Source organism: Dicentrarchus labrax, unplaced genomic scaffold (genome assembly GCF_905237075.1).
Source record: "Dicentrarchus labrax unplaced genomic scaffold, dlabrax2021, whole genome shotgun sequence".
NCBI classification, from domain to species: Eukaryota; Metazoa; Chordata; class Actinopteri; family Moronidae; genus Dicentrarchus; species Dicentrarchus labrax.
The window spans coordinates 16,878,991-16,898,228 of NW_026136701.1; the positions used below are offsets into that span (position 1 = coordinate 16,878,991).

Genomic DNA, 19,238 nt, shown 5'->3' on the forward strand with positions numbered 1-19,238 from the left:
ACTGTAGTCCTCCATACGCTCCCCAGAGCATGTCGCACACATGTACAGTATGTGATCTTAGCTTCTTAATCCAAAGGTTGTCTGGATATGTGTAGCCTGGTGGGAGTGGCCTCTCCGTACATTCATACTAACATTCATACTAACATCCGAGTTATTTTCTTCCGATGTAGCCAAAAGGATTTCAGCAGAAACCTCCTCCTCCTTCTCCTCTCCCTCCACATCACGCTTAATTTAAAACCATGGCTGAGTTAGTGTGCTGCTTCAAATACCGCACTATTTCTTCCAGGACCCTGTGGGAGATTGGCAGGTCCCCATTGGACTGAGCGAGAAAGTGCCACAAGACAAAAATATCAGAGTTTGGATGTGATGAAGAAAGCCTTTATGCTCAGAGTAACAAAAAACAGCTTGTGTTAAATACCTCCTGGATAGAAGGTGAGGCACCCTTTAATGTAGAAGAGTGGGATGTGTCATTGGAAGAACAGATGAGATACCATAAGCTTTATGACTACATGCCCTGCAGGATTGCCAAATATGTTTCAAATGTAGCAATGTGCGTCAGAAAGGGTGTTGATGGAGTAAATACTGGTCATGGTCCCTAACTGCATCTGATTCCAGGGAAAATGTTTAACTTAATACATTTTTATTTGGTTGTTTTCTGTTTTGTTTTGTTTTTTATCAACCATAACACAACTTTATATAAAAATTAAATCTGTGTTTGTGAGAATGTAGAATATTTCCCCAAACGTTTAATCTAAAGCTTCTATTTTGAACATGTGGTAGTTGATAGGAACAAGGCCAATGTTACCAGCTTTTGGATTTAAAAAAAAAAGGTTATTGCTGTTCAGTGCCCATTTCATAGTTTTATTTTAGTGAAAAAACAATGTTGTCATAGATTAAAATGTCTACTCTTGTTGACTTCAGTCATTAAAGAGTGTCATCACTTTCAAATAAATTACACTTCACCAAACAATTTTAATATTGTTTTATGCAGCTGTATTACGCAGAAAGGTGTAGATTTATTCCAAAATGCCCAATAACCCACCAAACCAAACACAAACTTATGTAAACACAGCATACGTAAACAGCCTCACCTATTTGTCATTCCAGGTTTGAATGACTCCTTTCTCCATCCTTCTCCTCAGAGGTATTCCCTCGTTCTGGACCAATGCTTCCTGCAGACCATTGACTGCATCCAGAAACTAAAGTAAATAGTGGAGCTGTGAACGCAGAGGTTAAAGTTAGCCATCAGTATATGAGGGATCTGTGAACTTAAGTCAGGCCAGAAAACGGTTTGTGCCTCTATGAGTCCATTCATCTCCTAGTGCCTCTCATTTACATGTAATGGAAAGAAAATAAACAGCAGAGTCCTAATGTGCTCATTTACAGTAAGTAGAAATAAAGTAATGAGCTGTTATCTTTTGTAAGGCAGTGGTGAATCAGTCAGTGATAAGCACTTTTTTTCAAGTCAAATGCTGATCAAAGCCTATAGGATGAGTGAAATTGAGTTGACAATATCCTTAATCTAGTATAGTCTAGTAAGCATGGAGGCGTTCTCTGCACCCACAATTCATGATGATGTGTTGACGAGACAAGTTCTGTCTGCAGTTTATCTGATCTTGATTTTGATATTTGCCTCTTGCTTTCTTATTCCAAACTTTTCAAGTTATGTTTGCTTATTGTCAACATTTGGCTTTTCTTGCAGTTTACCAATAGACACAGTCTGGTGCAGTGAGGTGTTATGTCAATACTGTATGCTCCTTATTTAGAAGTTTAGTTTATTTCAGTGAGTTTAATAAATACTGATGGCATCACAAGATGGCAGTGTGGTTAATAGTCATGTACTGTATATCAGCCACTTTTGATGTGCTGTTCTGACAGTGACTTGCTATTGTCCTCCAATAATGCTGTCTGAAGCCAATTAAACATATACAGTATGCTTAATCTGTTGCACACAGCAATGCTGTGCTGTATCTGTTCAATACAGTTCATTTTAATTGCCATTATGATGACCTAGTTGTGATTAAACTAATAGACTGTAAAGAAAAGTGTTTTTTAAATATGATAAATAAAATAATGACATGTTCTTGTAGAGACTGTTTTGTCTATTTAAATTAGACAGGCAGGAATAAAAATGCATTGCTATATATAACAAAAATACAAGAATATACTGTATCACGGTGGTGACATTACTGTAGACTATACCATCTGTACTTTTGCTACTGACATACTTTGTAGGACAGCAGGGCAAAGGCATAGAGAGCAAACTGACATTAAAACACACTGACTTTGAAATGGTGACAGCATTGCTTGGAAAACTGCTTTTGACACACTGTAGCCCCTCACAGTCTGTGCCCTACATGCTCTGCTACTAAAAGCTGCTTTCCTCTCCCAGTCGCTGTAGTAAACTAGCTGTCACCCCCCCCCCCAACCACACGCACACACACACACACACACACACACACACACACACACACACACACACACACACACACACACAATCCAAATTGAATTGCCCTCTGTGTTCTGGCAAACGCAGAAATAATCAATTTCTTTAGGAAACACTCCACCTCACATCTGATGACATCCTGGCAAAAAAAGAAAGAAGGAAAAATTCTGCTTTGTTTTAATTCAATATCTACCACACGTCTATGGACATTGCTGCATTCTAATGTATTATTATAACTTAAAAACTACCACTGGCAAAAAACACAGACATACAGAGTGTACATTTAGACCGTATTTATTTATAGCCTGAATGAGAAGCAAATGTACCAGAGCTGGATGTTTGAATCACTGGCTGTGTTATGTGAGTCCATCATCATCGGTGCAGATATCCTTAGTGTTTCAGCAAGTCCCTTTGTGAAAAAGGTTCTTTATCAAGTCCCTTAACACATGCTCACACAATGGCATTGGTAAAAGAAAAAAAAAACAAAAAACACCACTACAACAAAAAAAACAATGGCATTGATATTTTGCTCACAAATACGATCACTGCCCTGTGGGATCTGCAGCCTTCCGGAGATGTGTGCATGAGAGCACCACTGATCACAGGCTGCTGATTTTTGTAGTTATACCTTTATCTGATAGTTCACAGCAGAGAGACAGAAATAATTGGGAGAGACAAAAGGGGATGACATACCAGCTGAGCCACCTCAACGCCCCAGGAGGCAGCTTATTGCTCAGAGAAATACTGTGTGCATGCAATATGAATATGAATGTATGATGCTTTGTTTTGACTCAACACATCCACTGATTTTACTTATACTTAGTGGGTCCTAATTGTGTCTGCACAGGTTCATATACTGCAGCTCTTAATGTGGTGCACCATGTCCGATAATATTTGATTACATACCACATGCAATCCAGTATTATCGGAGCCAATAAAGAAAAAACAAGATGCTGATGTTTAAAGATGTTTTGAACCTAAATGAGTTGCATTATTAAAACAGAATACCACTCAATTTAAAGATGCACATATCTTTGATTATTTCTGTAAGCTGCTGCATCCTGAACAAGCGATTCTGCCTCTATGTAACTAGTTCCAGACATTAAAGGTAGTTTGTAATTTGGTATAAAAAAAGACATATTTGTATATTTGTAATAGACCACGCATGTTCAGGCCCTAACGGAAGACTCTGCCACCTTACTTGTCCTCTACCCCCTCGTACCAGGCGTTAATGGCTCTAGGCATATTTCTTCTATCACACAGAATCTAGCTCAGCAGACAGCCATAGGACGAAAATGTCACACACTCAGTTTGTCCCACTGGAGGAGACCTTTTGACTCCCTGTATTACAATCAGACAAGTGATCTGACCTTCAGTCTTTGAGGCTTGGAAATGCAACATGTCCATCTTAACCCATTCTTGATGAACGCATCAAAATAGTAGTAAAAATGCCAAGAGAAATCATTCTGTTTAGTTAGTTTAGAATTAAAGTTATGCATGCACCTCTCTATATATGAAGCATGAGCGCATCTAGTGTCATCATTAAAATAAATAGGGTTTCAGAGATACTTCTTGAATGCTATTTTAGGTGCAATCTTTCTTATATCCACAAAAAGAGAAGCTTTTGTGGAACACGAATACACATCGCTGTAGATGCAATACACTACACACGCGAACCACCAATGGTTGAGACTTGCAAGGAAAGGAACATGGGACTTTTAAGAGATAACTGTTTCATGTTTGTAAATGGAAGGGGATAGGCCTAGTGTGTGCCAAATTGTATCCAAGCAGAATCCTGGTCTACATATAGGCTATAGTCTGGGATCCATTATGGCAGTTGTAGTTATATTTTATACACAGTGTATAACATGTTGTCCTATGTTTTCCATTCCTGTGGTGAAGATCTGCAGCTTGTTCTTTTTGCTGCATATTTGTTGTCAAATCGGTCCAAATGATGCAAAATCATTTGCTGTGTTTTATTGATTTACATGTGTTTCCTCTCTTAGCCATTCTAAGAAGTACTCACCCAAACCTTTTGAATGAGCGAGTGGATTCACGAGGTGCTTTGCATCTGAGTTATTCCAGTTATCTAAGCTAGTACATCATTTTTAATAATTTGACCTTGTTTAAAACAGACATGTAATAATAATTATCAGTGTGGGGTGAAGCTGCTCACTGTCTTTAAACTGACATCATCATCTCATCTCTGATTACAAATAAAATGTCAGGACAAAACATATCAGCAAATGACATCCCTCTTCATTTCATTGTTAACTATTACAAAAATACCGAGCCAGATAGGAACAGAATCTCACAACTTGTCTCAAGCTGGCTTTGAAATTCCACAAGGTTGACAGAGAGCGATTTAATGACAAAAACTGAAAACCTCAAGATTTATGAAAGCATACCAGACAACTCAGCAGGCTCTTTTATATGCCACCAGTTGGGCTTGATCTTGGTGATGTAGCCCTAGTATGGTGATTGCACCCAACACCTCTGACAAAGCCAATCACTTGGAGCTATTTCTGACTAAGGCTGAGGACAAGGGTTCTCATTATCACTAAAAACCCTTAGGATGGGGCTGTAGGCTGCCAGGATACATCTCTTATTAATCGTCATCAGGGAAGTCAGAATCAAGTATGTTACACACTGCAAGTGTATGCTCCTCAATCGATATACATAATGCATAGTGCCCCAGTTTCTATGGTAATTATTAGGCAAATAATATTTAGTTTATTTGTCACTCTTAATTAAAGACCAGCACTAAGAAAGGGTTGGGCAAATAAAACTATAATGGCAAAGAATCCACTCAGAGTAATGGCATTTCTTATTTAAAGACCTATTAGACCTGCTGTGAGACATGAAAATGATGTTTGAATCCATGTGAAAAGCATCTCTCTGCAGGATGTTTCAGTCAGTCTCCTTACACTCATTTAACTGAAACCTTTATATGATCTGTAAAGTGAGTATAATAGCAGTTGGTGTAAAAATGGGACATTAAATTCACAATAGCAACAGATGAGATGAAATTGGAGAACGAAGAGACATGCTGGCAATATGTTCTGTATACTAGAAAAGAAACGAATAGGCCTACAGTAAGGAACCGATAGGCCTATATGATGTATAATATATTACTATATTACATATTTTTTAAGCTCTTGGCTGCCGCCTCAGACCCGATGGAAACTCCTGCTGAGAGTTAGATGAGAGGATTGATACCATGCTCATATCTGTCCATTAAATATAAGGCTACGGTCAAGAGATTGTTAGCTTAGCTTTGCATTGAAACTAGAACAGGGGGAAAACAGCTAGCCAGGCTTCCTAAAGGTAACAAAATCTATATAATCTATCATACCTCATTTGATTAATCTGTACAAAAAGTATGTGTAACAACAACAATTCAGTTTTACACAGGCCTACCGGACAAGAAACAGGCCTGCACATAGCCCCTGTAACACCGCCCTATAACACTTTGTTTTTGCACTGATAAACAAGATACAGTGTTTTAATAAGTGAGGTTTAAAGGTGCTAGCAGACAGATTTTTTGATGTAGCTATGCTAGCTGTTTGTCTCTGTTTCCAGTCTTTGTGCTGAGCTAAGCTAACCAGCTACTGGTTGTAGCTGTATGTTCAATGGAAAGAGTTGTATCAGTCTTCTCATTGAAACTCTCCACCAGAGAAAAAATAAGTGTATTTCCCAAAGGATCAAATGACTGTTTAATGTAAAAGGGATCTAACCCATGTGTTCATCACTTTGATTTATAACCCAATTCTGTGTGTGCAGTGTATAGTATTTAGTGGCATCTAGCAGTGAAGTTGCACATTGCAACTAACTGAACACTGCTGGCATCTGTATATGACGACCTGGGAATGAGAACGGGCTGTGAAGGGTGTAGGTGAAACTATGGTGGCCATAAAATTTGGGAAAACCCGAAAGGAACTTTACAGCCAGTGTTAGGTTTGTCCATTCTGGGCTACTATAGAAACATGACGGTTCAACATGGCGGCCTCCACAGAAGGCGACCCGTGGCATCTGTAGATAAAGATAAACAACTTATTTTAAGGTGAATGAATATTATAGTAAATTTCTGCCAATGGATCCTCCTAAATGTTACACGCTGGACCTTTAAGGGTATTTGAATGCTGCATTGTTAATTTTACATATGAAAACTTTAACATTCAATTGAGTTTCTTGGTATGTCTTTTTGAACTTAAAGAATACATTTTCCATCACTAGAAGCATCATAGAAAGAGATCTTAGATCAAGTGCAGCCATATACCATACAAACCAAAAAACCTTGAAATTACTTCACTTCTGAGCTGAACACAAATGACCGCAACTACAGCAACGTGACTCTAACTATTTTGCTCCTTCCTTAGGTGGGTGCATGTTGAAAACACTGGATTCCACAGCACTGTAAGGGACAAGGCGGTGAGGATTTTTGCAACAAAACAAACGCTCACAGCCATTTGCATCACTCTCCTGCACAGGCCATCTTCATGGTTAACTGTACTACCCATCCCCCCACACACTCTCTGTTAACTGCCTATCCCCAGCAGGATGAGCTGGCTGTAAACTACACCAGGTCTATTAATTAATTAATGTACCCTAACAGCAGGGTTGGCTCCCTCCATTGTAGTGGAGCAGTTCTTGTGCCTGCAGTGGTGACCGCCGCTGTGTCTTTGGGTTCCCAGAGAGGAAAGAGATAGAGGAGTAGAGCAGCAGACAAATGTGGATGGGAGGAAGCCGTCAGCACCATAGTAACCATTAATCACCCAGGACCATTGTGGTCCTGTCCTGTATACAGCGCCAGTGCAGGCAGGCAGACAGAGAAAAAGAAGGAGAGAGGAAGAGGGAGAGAGGGGGCAGGGTGGCTGCAGGGAGAAAGAGAGGGAGAGAATGGTTGGGGATCAGCCCGTATGTCCACCTCAGCTCCTACTGCGGGGCTGGGGAGCAGTGCTGCTGTCTCAGTGCTTGTCCTCGGTGTTCTCCCAGATCCCGGATCCTGAGGTAAGAGCCTGATACATCACTATGTCCTCCACAGGTCTCTCTCAGGAATATCCGGAGGGTGTAAAAGGTAGCTTTATGTAGGCCTAATGCATACTTATTGTTATGGTCACCAGTTGTTGCTTGCTTTACTTGAGGAGCATGAGAACATATGTTGAAACCTGATACATTATGTGGTCATATGTGATCATCCAAGCCCGTATTTAAACAGATGTAGACAGAAGGACGAATATGATGAGTCCTGTTCCGACAGGCTGTTATTGTGCTTGGGCTGAAGAGAAGAGGGATACCTTGTAGAGATGACTACTACAATACTCTAACTACAAAAAAGCTGCGGAAATCCATTATGTTAAAAAACAAAGTAATAAAATAATTCTGCTTCTGAAAAATAGGACATTTATTTTGTTTTTATACAGTATGCTGCATAGAAACACATACCATATTATCACTGACAAGCATTCCTTACATTAAAATGAATCATCAGTAATGGTTGTATATTAAAGACATGTTTGCAACAAACTACAGAACCAAACTACCCATGACACTACAATAAATTGCATGTTGAATACTGTATGATTTTAAACAGGGCAAAAATGGATTATGAGTAGTAATCCAATAGATTACATTGCTGTAAGCCAACAGATAATATATTGTGTTTATATTTAGTCACATTTATTTAAATATAACCCAGTTTTTACATGTGACATCCACTGAACTTTGCTCTGCAGCAAACAAACACTTGAGCTTAGCATGCAAGTCAGGGAAAGCACAAGAAACTTCTAGAAACAACCTCCCTCTGGCTGCTCATACAAGGCATTCAGAGCTTTCAGTGGAAAAAGTGAAGCTTGAGTTGGTGGCAGAAGATGCTTAATGTTTAAATATAATGTTTGTACTGTTTATATGGCGGTCTGGATCAATTGTCCCGACCTCTGCAGGTGTCAGACAATGAAGGTTAATTTACTTGTTCTTCAGGTAAAACACAATACAGTAACAATAAAAAATACAAATTTAAAAACTTCAGGAAATATAATCTAAACGCTGTAGGCCTGGCACACACTTGTATATATCCTTTTTTCAGGATAACCTTTTGTGAGTAAGAATAACTAAACCTGTATCCACATTTATCTATTTTTAGATGTTAATCCTCCGTTCAGTTATACTAATCTTCTTTGATTAGTCCCTAAAGGATCTTCTTAGAAAAAGTATACCAAACACTTGAGGAAAAATATCTAAATATGCCACTGAATGTGTAATGAACAAACTAACCAACCAACCATCCAAGAAACAAAAACATGTAATAAATTTGGGTATATAATGACGAGGTAACCTGAGGTCAGTTTGATTCTGAATTTATGTTTGTTCCACTAAAAGAAAACTTGAGGCTTATAGCCACTAATCCTGCCACATGAAATGCTCCTCCAGAGGAAAAGGACTTAGCATTACATAATCACTCTTGAGGCAAAATTTGTTATTATTTAAGAGCAGCGCTAAATATCCCATCAAGGCTAATCCTTCTGTTGGGGGTGCACAAATGCGAATGAAAACTCATACAGATAATTTTCTTTGCAGCCCCTCTTGTGTCGTCCTCATCAGACAAACAGTATAGAGACCCTGAAGACAGCTTGTACTGTCACATTTTGGCATGTTGGCTCGCTGAAGCCTATGAGGTCTGACAAACAGCAAAAACAACAGGTTTGTTTGCTCTAGTGCTGAAAGTCTTACATGGCACAAAGGAGAAAACACAAAAAGATGTTGGAATATATGTACAAATTCAAAGCTTATTGTAACATTTCATAATTTATTTAATTTTACGTGACTTCAAAGAAATGTTTTCCTGCAACACTTTAGGGTACAAGCAATGTTTTCTATCCTTAATTGTGATCCTATGTTTCTGAAGTATTTTAGTTCATTTCTACCAAGCGAACCTATTCCATTTCATTGTTTCCTCTTCTGCAGAGCCTCAAATTTACTATATCACTGTCGCAGCTTATTCTTAGAACATGTTTGTATTTTACCACATAATAGTGCTATCAGAAAAGAAAGCAAATGTAATAAGTATCCATTTTCTAATCCCTCACGCGTTGGTGAATTGACTAAAGCGTTGAGTTTCCAAGACAACCTTGTATCATCCAGTCAAGTGATCGATATTCAGGAGACAGGGAGAAATCCGCACAATGATTTTATCAGGAAACTGATGCTCTGCTGACATAATAGTGATCCAAGCCATTGATCTAACATGAAGACATGCACAGTTTTTGTATATATTGTTCCCCAATCCCCAGCTCTGGGGAGAGATGTTTTGAAATGCGAAAAGTATTTGTTTCACTCTATTGACTGTACTTGGTGCAACACAAAATTAAAACAATCTAATACCATTGTGAATGTTCAGAAACTGGAATTGCATGAAAGACAGCCTACTCCAGTCACATTTGTAGTCCTCTGCAAGTCTTGTTGGTGTCAAGTAAGGGGAGATTCAGGTGGAGACAGAGATATAGAAACCCACAGGTTATGTGGGTGTTTGTTTTTTTGACAGGGGCTTAAGAAATGTTAAAGAGCTTTTCACCAGGGCCCTTGGTTTTTCAACATTCTGTCAATGCCATAAAAAAAAAAAAAAATCACTTTTCCTTCCAGTCAGCTCTATGGTTTTCTCAAAGTATCTCAGAACCTGTAGGTCAGTTAAAGTTAAAGGTCCAGTGTGTGGCATCTATTGGCAGAAACAGAATCTAATATTCATAGGTATGTTTTCACGAGTGTATAATCACTTGAATATAGGAATCGTTGTGTTTTAGTTACCTTAGAATGAGCTGTTTTTATCTACAGACTTTTCCATGGAGTGTTGATCCACCATGTTTCTACAGTTGCCCAGAAGGGAGAAACCAATCACTGGCTTTAGATGGGGGAATTTGTGTTTTTCACCTTAGTTTCTCCTTCAGCGTTGGAAGTGGAGGGTGAAGCGAGGGATTTGCGATATTCAACTGCACCACTAGATGCCACCCAATCCTTCAGACACACACTGGACCTTTAAATGTCATTAATCTAAATAAATAATACATTACATGTGTTACATCATGGATTAAACCTTTATGAAAGGTGAGGTGGTCATATGCTTGGGTATAGATTGCAATGAAAGGAGAGTAAAATTACAATTTAGCATTTTGGCCATGTGATAACTAGAAATCTGTGCCCTTAAGAAGACTTCAAACTGTATATTAGATTCAGGCTCATCATTACTTCATTTTCACTTGAAGACAGAAAGATAATAAGGTGACTGAAAAATCTTACACTAATTTACTGAGATAGTACATTGCCTGAAGATCAAAGTACAGAAAACTGAGTATAATTCTTTGATGATCTGAAGCTTGAGTTACTATCTTGTTTAATCCTTAAGGTTTGCTCCCTGTTGTAAAACCTGTTTGTAAAGGTTTATTTGTGGTGTGCAGATACTACAAGAATCAATCCTGCCTCTTTTTTCCACAGCTTTTACCCACAAATCCCCCAAAGAAGCCAGACCCCGTCAACTCAGAGACTGTTGTTTTCTGGGGGCTGCGGTTATGGCAGGTCATCGGCATCTTCTCAGTGTTTGTTTTAGCAATCGGTCAGTATATATCATGAAATCACTTTGTTGACACCTTCACAAACCATTCCCCAAATAGACATCTATCTTGAGAAATAACTGCAGGCCAAAAATGTCTGTGCATGTAATTATGCGTCCACAGGGTGATTATCAAGTGCAGTGTGATTAGTGGTAATGACAATGATATTATGTCAATAAAGACAGGGATCACGTCTATGTTTCCGGACGTGAGTCATCCAAAATAGCTGCAACTGCAGAATGAGGAAAGAGAAACTCTCTTCCCTTCATTCCAATGACTTTAATGTTAAATGGTAAATATTGGGTCAAAATGCAGATTCTAAATTTCAAAATTTTAACCAACAAACTGTGTATAGTGTAATTCTGAATGCATATGGTTTACCTGAGACACTTTTTGATTTGTTATGAAATTGACAAAAAGGTCTTTGGCCTAGTATTTGTTGGACAGGTCACTTGCCTCTCACGATATATAGCAGGCTCATAGTTTTGGTTTCATTTTCCCGGGTTTGACAAATACATCTCTGTGTTTTCTGGTTCAAACCCAATACAAGAAAGGCATTTTAATAAGACTGAGAGTCTACAACAACAATATAATGTGAAACGTTTCATGTTTTATCAAGATAAATAGTATATAGGTTTGTATGTCATAATAATGTAAAAATATATTGTTATGACACGTTACAAAATTTCATATTATAACATAACATTTTTTCTGATGCAGCAGTATTATGTTTCCTTAACACAGCAAACAGACAGAAATCTCAGAAAGTATCTGTGGGGTAGATACCACTAAAAGTTAAATATATATATATTTTGTAACCTGAGTTAGTGACATTTTGAAACACTTAAATCCATCCATGGTGTAAAAAATGTTGCATTTATTAGCATGTGCTATTAAAATAAACTCACTGTGTCCCTGTTTTTTCTCCTTCAGTTATCACTCTGTGTTGTATATTCAAATGTCGAATTCCGAGAACCAAAAAGGAAATTGAGGCGAGGCACGCGCAAAGAGAGGCCGCCAAGAAATATGCCAACACTTTAGAGACAGTGCCACCTCTGAATGAGCTGACCGAGATCCCAGGATGTAAGTACCCAATATATCTTTCCATTATTAATATGACTATATTAAATTGGTAATAACTGGCTGAGATACACAAGCTCTGATGTCAAATGTCAACTGTGGCTCTTTCCTGGAATGATTCTGCTTGTTGATTGTGCCACCGTTTCTTTTAATGCTCTATTTGAAGTTGCACGGGGCAACTTCAAATGCTAGTGCCTCCAAATGAGATAAAGAGAAATAAATGTTAAATTGAAGTCCTGTGGCATACAGTGCATCCGGAAAGTATTCACAGTGCTTCATTTTTCCCACATTTTGTTATGTTACAGCCTTTTTCCAAAATGGATTAAATACATTTCCCCCTCAAAAATGTACACACAATACCCCATAGTGACAATGTGAAATTTTTTTTTTTGGAAATGTTTGCAAATTAATTAGAAATAAAAAGCGAAAAAAAATCACATGTACATAAGTATTCACAGCCTTTGCCATGACACTCAAAATTGAGCTCAGGTGCATCCTGTTTCCGCTGATCATCCTTAAGATGTTTCTACAACATGATTGGTCAACCTTAGGTAAATTCAGTGGATTGGACATGATTTGGAAAGGCACACACCTGTCTATATAAGGTCCCACAGTTGACAGTGCATGTCAGAGCACAAACCAAGCCATGAAGTCCAAGGAATTGTCTGTAGACCTCTGAGACAGGAGTGTATTGAGGCACAGATCTGGGGAAGTGAACAGAAAAAAATTCTGCAGCTTTGAAGGTCCCAATGAGCACAGTGGCCTCCATCATCCATAAATGGAAGAAGTTTGGAACCACCAGGACTCTTCCTAGAGCTGTCTGCCCTTCCAAACTGAGCGATCGGTGGAGAAGGGCCTTAGTCGAGAAACAAAATTCTCTGGTCTGATGAAACAAAGATTGAACTCTTTGGCCTGAATGCCAAGCGTCATGTCTGGAGGAAACCAGGCACCGCTCATCACCTGGCCAATACCATCCCTACAGTGAAGCATGGCGGTGTCAGCATCATGCTGTGGGGAAGTCTTTCAACAGCAGGTACTAGGAGACTAGTCAGGATCGAGGGAAAGATGAATGCAGCAATGTAAAGAAACATCGTTAATGAAAACCTGCTCCAGGAGCTCTGGACCTCAGACTGGGGCGAAGCTTCATCTTCCAAAAGGACAACAACCCTAAGCACACAGCCAAGATAACAAAGGAGTGGCTTTGGGACAACTGTGTGAATGTCCTTGAGTGGCCCAGCCAGAGCCCAGACTTGAACCTGATTGAACATCTCTGGAGATATCTGAAAATGGCTGTGCACCGACGCTCCCCATCCAACCTGATGGAGCTTGAGAGGTCCTGCAAAGAAGAATGGGAGAAACTGCCCAAAAATAGGTGTGCCAAGCTTGTAGCATCATACTCAAGACTTGAGGCTGTAATTGCTGCCAAAGGTACTTCAACAAAGTATTGAGCAAAGGCTGTGAATACTTATGTTCATGTGTTTTTTTGTCCATTTATTTTTAATACATTTGTTAACAAACTTTTTTCACGTGTAGAATTTTGAGGGGGAAAAAATTAATGTAATCAATTTTGGAATAAGGCTGTAACATAACAGAATGTGGAAAATGTGAAGCGCTGTAAATAATTTCCAGATGCACTGTAAATAGATACCCCAGAGATCTGAAAAGCTGGAGAAATAACTTTTGATTCCAAAATCTTGTAGTCCCACTTTATCATTAAGGCTAAGAGGACAGCTGTATTATTACATAACATCTTTTCTAGGACAGCTTTAATTCCTTAACTGTTTACTTTCTTCTTCTTTTATCTCACACAGTGTGCTGCGGTTGTTTCAATTCTTCTGCTCTTTTTTTCTGCACTGTTATACTAAACTTCCTCATGTCTTCTATTCTCTTTTCTTTTCTTCTCTTCCTACCTGATTTTCTTCCAGCTACTCCAGATGCTTCTGCAGTGCAGACAGTCTCTGAGCAGGTCCAAAGTCAAAGTGCTAACAACAGCCAGCTCTCAGTAGTTCGGGTCAGTGAGGAGCACCCCAGCTCCCTCACTTTGTCAGAGACTGGATGACTTTTCTCCTTTCAGAGCTTTCCTATCCTTTCCTGTGACTATAAATTACATAGTGTATACATCTGTAGTCACTCTAAAAGTCCTCTTCATGCATCTAACACGCATATATCCTGCAGCCAGTCTTAGATGCTATTGCTACTAATGGAATTCAAGAGACTTCATTCAAATGCTTACCACCACATCCTTTTTTAAATTTGTATACCCAGAAAATACAATTTTAGTAAAATTTTAATTTTGCAAAGCTTGCTTGGTAGTAGAGTTGTAGGGATGCAGTGAGCTGCAACTGTGTGCACTAGAAACAAAACTTTTACTGTGGCTACAAAATACAGATGGTTCTGCTTTTGTGAATATGATTTCTTTAGGGCAGCTGGACTTTTGTAGTTTATATTTTTGTATTTTTGTGAGGCTCTGTCCTTTCTTAAGGCCTAGATGTTTCTAATATAGATGCACATATTTTGCTTCATGCGTATTTGCATGAAAATGTCAAGAGCATATATGACTTTGATAACTTAAATTATGAGAAATAAAATTGCTGTTACTGTAAGCAGTGAAAATAGTAATGCATGCAGCATGCCTGTTTGTCCTCTGTGTTCGTCTCTTTCCATACCTGTCTGTTTGCTTTCCCAATAAAGCAAATTATTCACACTTTCTCCTGCTAGTGTAAATTAAATATGATCACTGGTGTCAACGTCTCATCTGTAATTAAAAGTTCTTGTTTTTACTCACTCCTTCTTTCTCTTGGGATTTTGACGTGTTGCCTGTATCTAAGCCATTTTAGCTGTTTAGCCGTGGCTTTTTCAGGTTAAGAAATGTGACAAATAGGCACTGACATCTGTCTTGTCCTGTTCCTCTTGATGTTATATTATGCAGTCATGTGCACAGATGCATTCATTGGTTATTGTGTAATTAATTATGGGAGAAAAAGCATTGAGCTGTCAATAAGTTTTTCTTGCATGATAATTGTGTCAAATAACATCACATGGTAAACCTACTGTGGCGAAAGCATCCATAATCTCTAGTGTCATCACAGAGACTTGATCTAATGTGCACTGGAGTAAATGCTCTTCCATGACTATGTAACTAATCAACTGTATGGCTGGGAGAGGGGCTGAAGGGGACTGCAGCCATTATAAAGAGTGAGGTTAGCTGCTCTCAAAACAAACCATACTATAATCCTGAGATAACTTCTGTTATGAATTGGCGCTATACAAATAAAATTGAATTGAATTGAATTATAATGTTTGCTTCTGGATTAACTAAGCAGGATGGCAACATGAATGTACATGCAAATATGCAAATTGATGCTTTTCTCCAGTGATCATGTCATGCTTAGGGTACACTGAGATGAAATATGCAATTATATTCGACAAACCAAATGACCAGATACAGAGAATATAAATTGAAATCTTAATCAAAACGTTTGTAAGATTTTTTTTTAAATGAAGTCTTGATTATGCAAAGCAACAGTACACTTATGAAATGTTCTTGCAGAGCACTCAATGAAAACAACACGGAATATAAGTTAGCAGTTAATTACATTTTAAAAACGGGGATCAAGAGATGGCCACTCTTATCTTTTGGATGTGTGTATGAATATATTTTTCACACAACAGAATTTTAGCAAATCTGTTTATGTGTTTGCAGAAAAATCCAGAGATTAAAAAAAGTATTTGTTATGTAAAAGTAAAAACATAAGGAACAAGTTAGATATTGTGATAATGAAATGGAGCTTATAATGGAAACTTACCTATCTTGAGATACACGTTTTTGCACCATTAGATGTTTGAAGAATTTCTCTGCACCTCCATTTACACATACTTAACAAGTTCTTAAAAGCGTCTGTGAAAAGGAAAGCAGTGAGCCTTTCCAGAATCCAGTTTCACAGCCAATATCGGTCGCAAATACGCTGAGAGAAAGACAAGGAGGGAAAAAAGGCTTAGTCTCCATCTATGATCTCTCCATCTCCCTCACACAAACATTGAATCAAATACAACTGAAAAGACAGAGTTGATCCCTCCTATTTTCCATCCTTGAATGAAGAAGTTCTCAGCGTCATCAAACAGTTGCAGCTGTTGTTGTAACAGCTCAGACACATTTCTCACACATCTGTCCCCTATAGCTCCGAAAAGGCAGTGAGGAAAAAGCCATTGAGGTTCACAGCACACCGACTGATGAGTGACGAACTTGCGAAAAGGAATTTGGTCTGGTTACAAGTTCTGCTCTGTTCCTCAGGAGGCATTATGTGTGATATCAGTAAAACAGCCTGTTGCTAACAGATACATCACTTCAGAGATTTTCTTTACAATTTTGACAATTATATTGCCCGAGTCAGACTAACCTTCTTTTAAAAATGTCACAATGCCAAAATACACTGTGCCTGCAAGTTTTCTAAAAAATTCTACCAACTGCACTTAACTTTTGACATTTAGTGGATGTGTTAGGGTCAAGGCCTTTTGTAGAAGGCAATGTTAACCTTTAATTATTCCACTACCATACACAGCATGTAAACAACAGGAAACATGGGCAAAAAAGGTTTTTCCAAGATTGGAACAATGTCTGAGTCTGAGACACATCTGGGTTTCAAATTCTGACATTTAATTACAGCTCTTCATTTAGCCATCACCAACCCAGGCTTTAAAGCCTTGCACTGGTGCATCGTCACTCCAAGTTTTGTCAAAATCAGTCCATTATATAAAGAAATAGGAAGAAAAAGAGGCAACCGAAAAGAGCTTATGAATGAGGGAGAAATGCACAGGGATAGGAGCGGAAGACGGTCTCAGAATTCAGTCAAAACACAAAGAAATCTATTCACAAACTTCTGATGGTTGGTTGATTATTTTAAGTCTGCTGGATTCACCAAACACAGTAAAACACGGGACTAAAATCATTTCAGGTTTACTCTGACCCCCTCCGGCAGCTTTTGACATTTGGTGTGTGTTTGACATTTGGTATGTGTTTGTCATTTGGTTTCTTGGCCTTCATTTGTGTATCCAGTGTCTCTGCAGCATTTGTAGAGCACCAGGAAAATGTTTGCTTTGCTACTGAGAAAACATACCAAAATAAAACTCTGTTTGGCCCCGATTGGCGTCTTTCCTTTGAGCAATTTTCACAGCCTTTAAACAATAGTTACTGAAGTGTATAATCAGACCAATATTTGTTGCTGATCTATAGGTGTAGTTTGTGAATCCTCCCCTGAGGCTGTTTTTTGGGGGGTCTGTGTGACCCTGTTTGCTTAGTGTCAGCTTTATTTTGGCGGTGCATCTTTCATGTTTAAAAGCTGTCTTTCAAATCCAGTGCATGAAAGGAAATTCTGTTCCAAGAAATGAATTTAAAATACCCTTAGAGGTTTTCTTTTTCTGCAAACTACTGGTAGCATTTGATCTTTTTCTCAAAGAATTCCTTTAGTTTTCATGAAAAAAAAAACAAAGAAATCAAATCGATTCATTTCAGTTTTAATCTATTTAAAACTGAAATGAGGCACACCTAGATGTATAAAATGTAATGGCTGCAGGGTCTACTTTACATCTAAAGTTTAACAGCTTTTCTCGTTCAAAATCTCCACATGCAGGCAACCTGTTCTAAGATAATCTTTTCATGTATAATTTTAGGTATTATCAGACAGGTTTGGGGATATTTGCAACAGAAAAAAATGTAGTCTCAGTCATGCAGTGAAATTCTCTATGAAACTATAGTTTTGATATTTTGGGAAATACTGCTTTCTATCTGAGAGTTAGATGATACGATCAAAAGCACCCTCATATCTGTCTGTTAAACATAGCTACAGCCAGCAGCAAGTTAAGCACGAAGACTGGAAATGGAGTAAACAGCTGAGTTGGCTTGGCTCTGTCCAAGTGTAACAAAATCCACCTTAAAGTAGTGAGTGTAGTCTAGTGTAGTGTAAGGTGTGAAGTCTGAGAAGCTCACTAATTAACATGCTGTGGCTTGAGAACAAAAAAGCGTAAAAACTGGTTTTACAGTGGGTTTGTCATCACTATTGTCCGCCATAATCCCCCTGAAACCGCAAACAAAAGAACATGAACAAAACATAAGTGAGCTTAAGAGGTGCTGATAGCTAGATTTATTTAGCTGATAGCTAACTGGCCACTAGCGGTAGTACCATTTTTACTGTAAGAGTGGAACTCTCAGCAAGAAGACTAGTAAACATATATTTGAAGTCCAGAAGAGATATTGTATTGTAATTATTCATTTCATTGTATTTGCTGCTTACCTTTACCCAACCTCAATCTGACAACTTTAAGGAGAGATTCACCCTCAGTACCCCTGTGAGCTCTGTACATCCTCAGGATGTCACCTCCTGAATAATAATAAGAAAAACATTGTCTCTGTCAGCGCACACAAAGCTGACTGTAAACTTTTGTTATTCATTTCTCACCCAGAAAGCACTTCAAACAATGTCATTATAAGAATAAATAGACCATGCTTATTAGAACAGATAAGAACAGATGTGCCTTCATTATATGCAACCTACTTAGCATTCTGTTGGATTTAAATCTGCCTTCCAATTAGTGTTACAGGCTGGACCCTGATGATACCTGATGCTGCCATGAAGCTGTTAACCTTTTTTCTTGTTTTCCTGCAGCTGCAAAAGCAGAAGAACCTAAGGAGGTGACAACAGTCTCTGGGAAAGTGGATGGCGATAAAGGAGAAAAGAAGACCAAGGAGGGCAAGAAAGAGGGCAAGGGTGCCAAAGAAGGGAAAGGAGATGAAAAGGATGCACCAACAAAGAAGAAGGGTGAAAAGGAAGCATCCAAGAAAGAAGGTGGTGAAGGGAAAGGGAAGAAATCTGGAGAGAAGGGAGACAGAGGGGAAAAAGGAGAAAAGGGAGGCAAAGGAGGGGCTAAAGGGGGAGCTAAGAAAGCTCAAAAGTGAACCCTGACTTCTATTCTATGGACAAACACTGCAAAAGATAATTTCATATTTTTCACTGCAAGCATTTTATGCACTTTTTTCTAAAACTGAATTTGTATCATATTATATTTAAAATAAACAAATCTTATAAGAAAACGCATCATTTGTCTCTTTCAGAATCATG

The 19,238-nt window shown here is 38.4% G+C and overlaps 1 protein-coding gene and 1 long non-coding RNA gene across 3 annotated transcripts; one reads left to right on the top strand and one right to left on the bottom strand.

Moving 5' to 3' along the window:
- Positions 1-214: 214 nt before the first annotated feature.
- On the bottom strand, positions 215-18,765 carry LOC127364534 (uncharacterized). The gene is made up of 3 exons (XR_007885038.1): positions 15,933-18,765; positions 1,092-1,217; positions 215-319 (listed from the first exon to the last, which is right to left on the bottom strand). It is a non-coding gene; the product is annotated as an uncharacterized LOC127364534 (long non-coding RNA).
- tmie (transmembrane inner ear) lies at positions 7,049-19,210 on the top strand. Of its 2 annotated transcripts, none has more exons than XM_051402141.1 (4): positions 7,049-7,456; positions 10,931-11,048; positions 11,980-12,129; positions 18,786-19,210. In XM_051402141.1, exons 1-4 carry the CDS (start codon positions 7,346-7,348, stop codon positions 19,073-19,075), a joined length of 669 nt encoding a protein of 222 aa, XP_051258101.1. In that variant the 5' UTR covers positions 7,049-7,345; the 3' UTR covers positions 19,076-19,210. The 2 variants fall into 2 exon arrangements, with proteins under 2 accessions (XP_051258101.1, XP_051258109.1); XM_051402149.1 differs by lacking the exon at positions 18,786-19,210 and adding an exon at positions 14,052-14,910 and having other exon boundaries at positions 7,064-7,456.
- The last annotated feature ends 28 nt before the right edge of the window (positions 19,211-19,238 follow it).

Bases quoted from the DNA above. Each gene is read 5' to 3' on its own strand.
- tmie (XM_051402141.1), top strand. From the start codon at position 7,346: ATGGTTGGGGATCAGCCCGTATGTCCACCTCAGCTCCTACTGCGGGGC. The intron at 7,457-10,930 runs GTAAGAGCCTGA...TTTTTTCCACAG, and splicing joins CCCAGATCCCGGATCCTGAG to CTTTTACCCACAAATCCCCC. The intron at 11,049-11,979 runs GTCAGTATATAT...TTTCTCCTTCAG, and splicing joins AGTGTTTGTTTTAGCAATCG to TTATCACTCTGTGTTGTATA.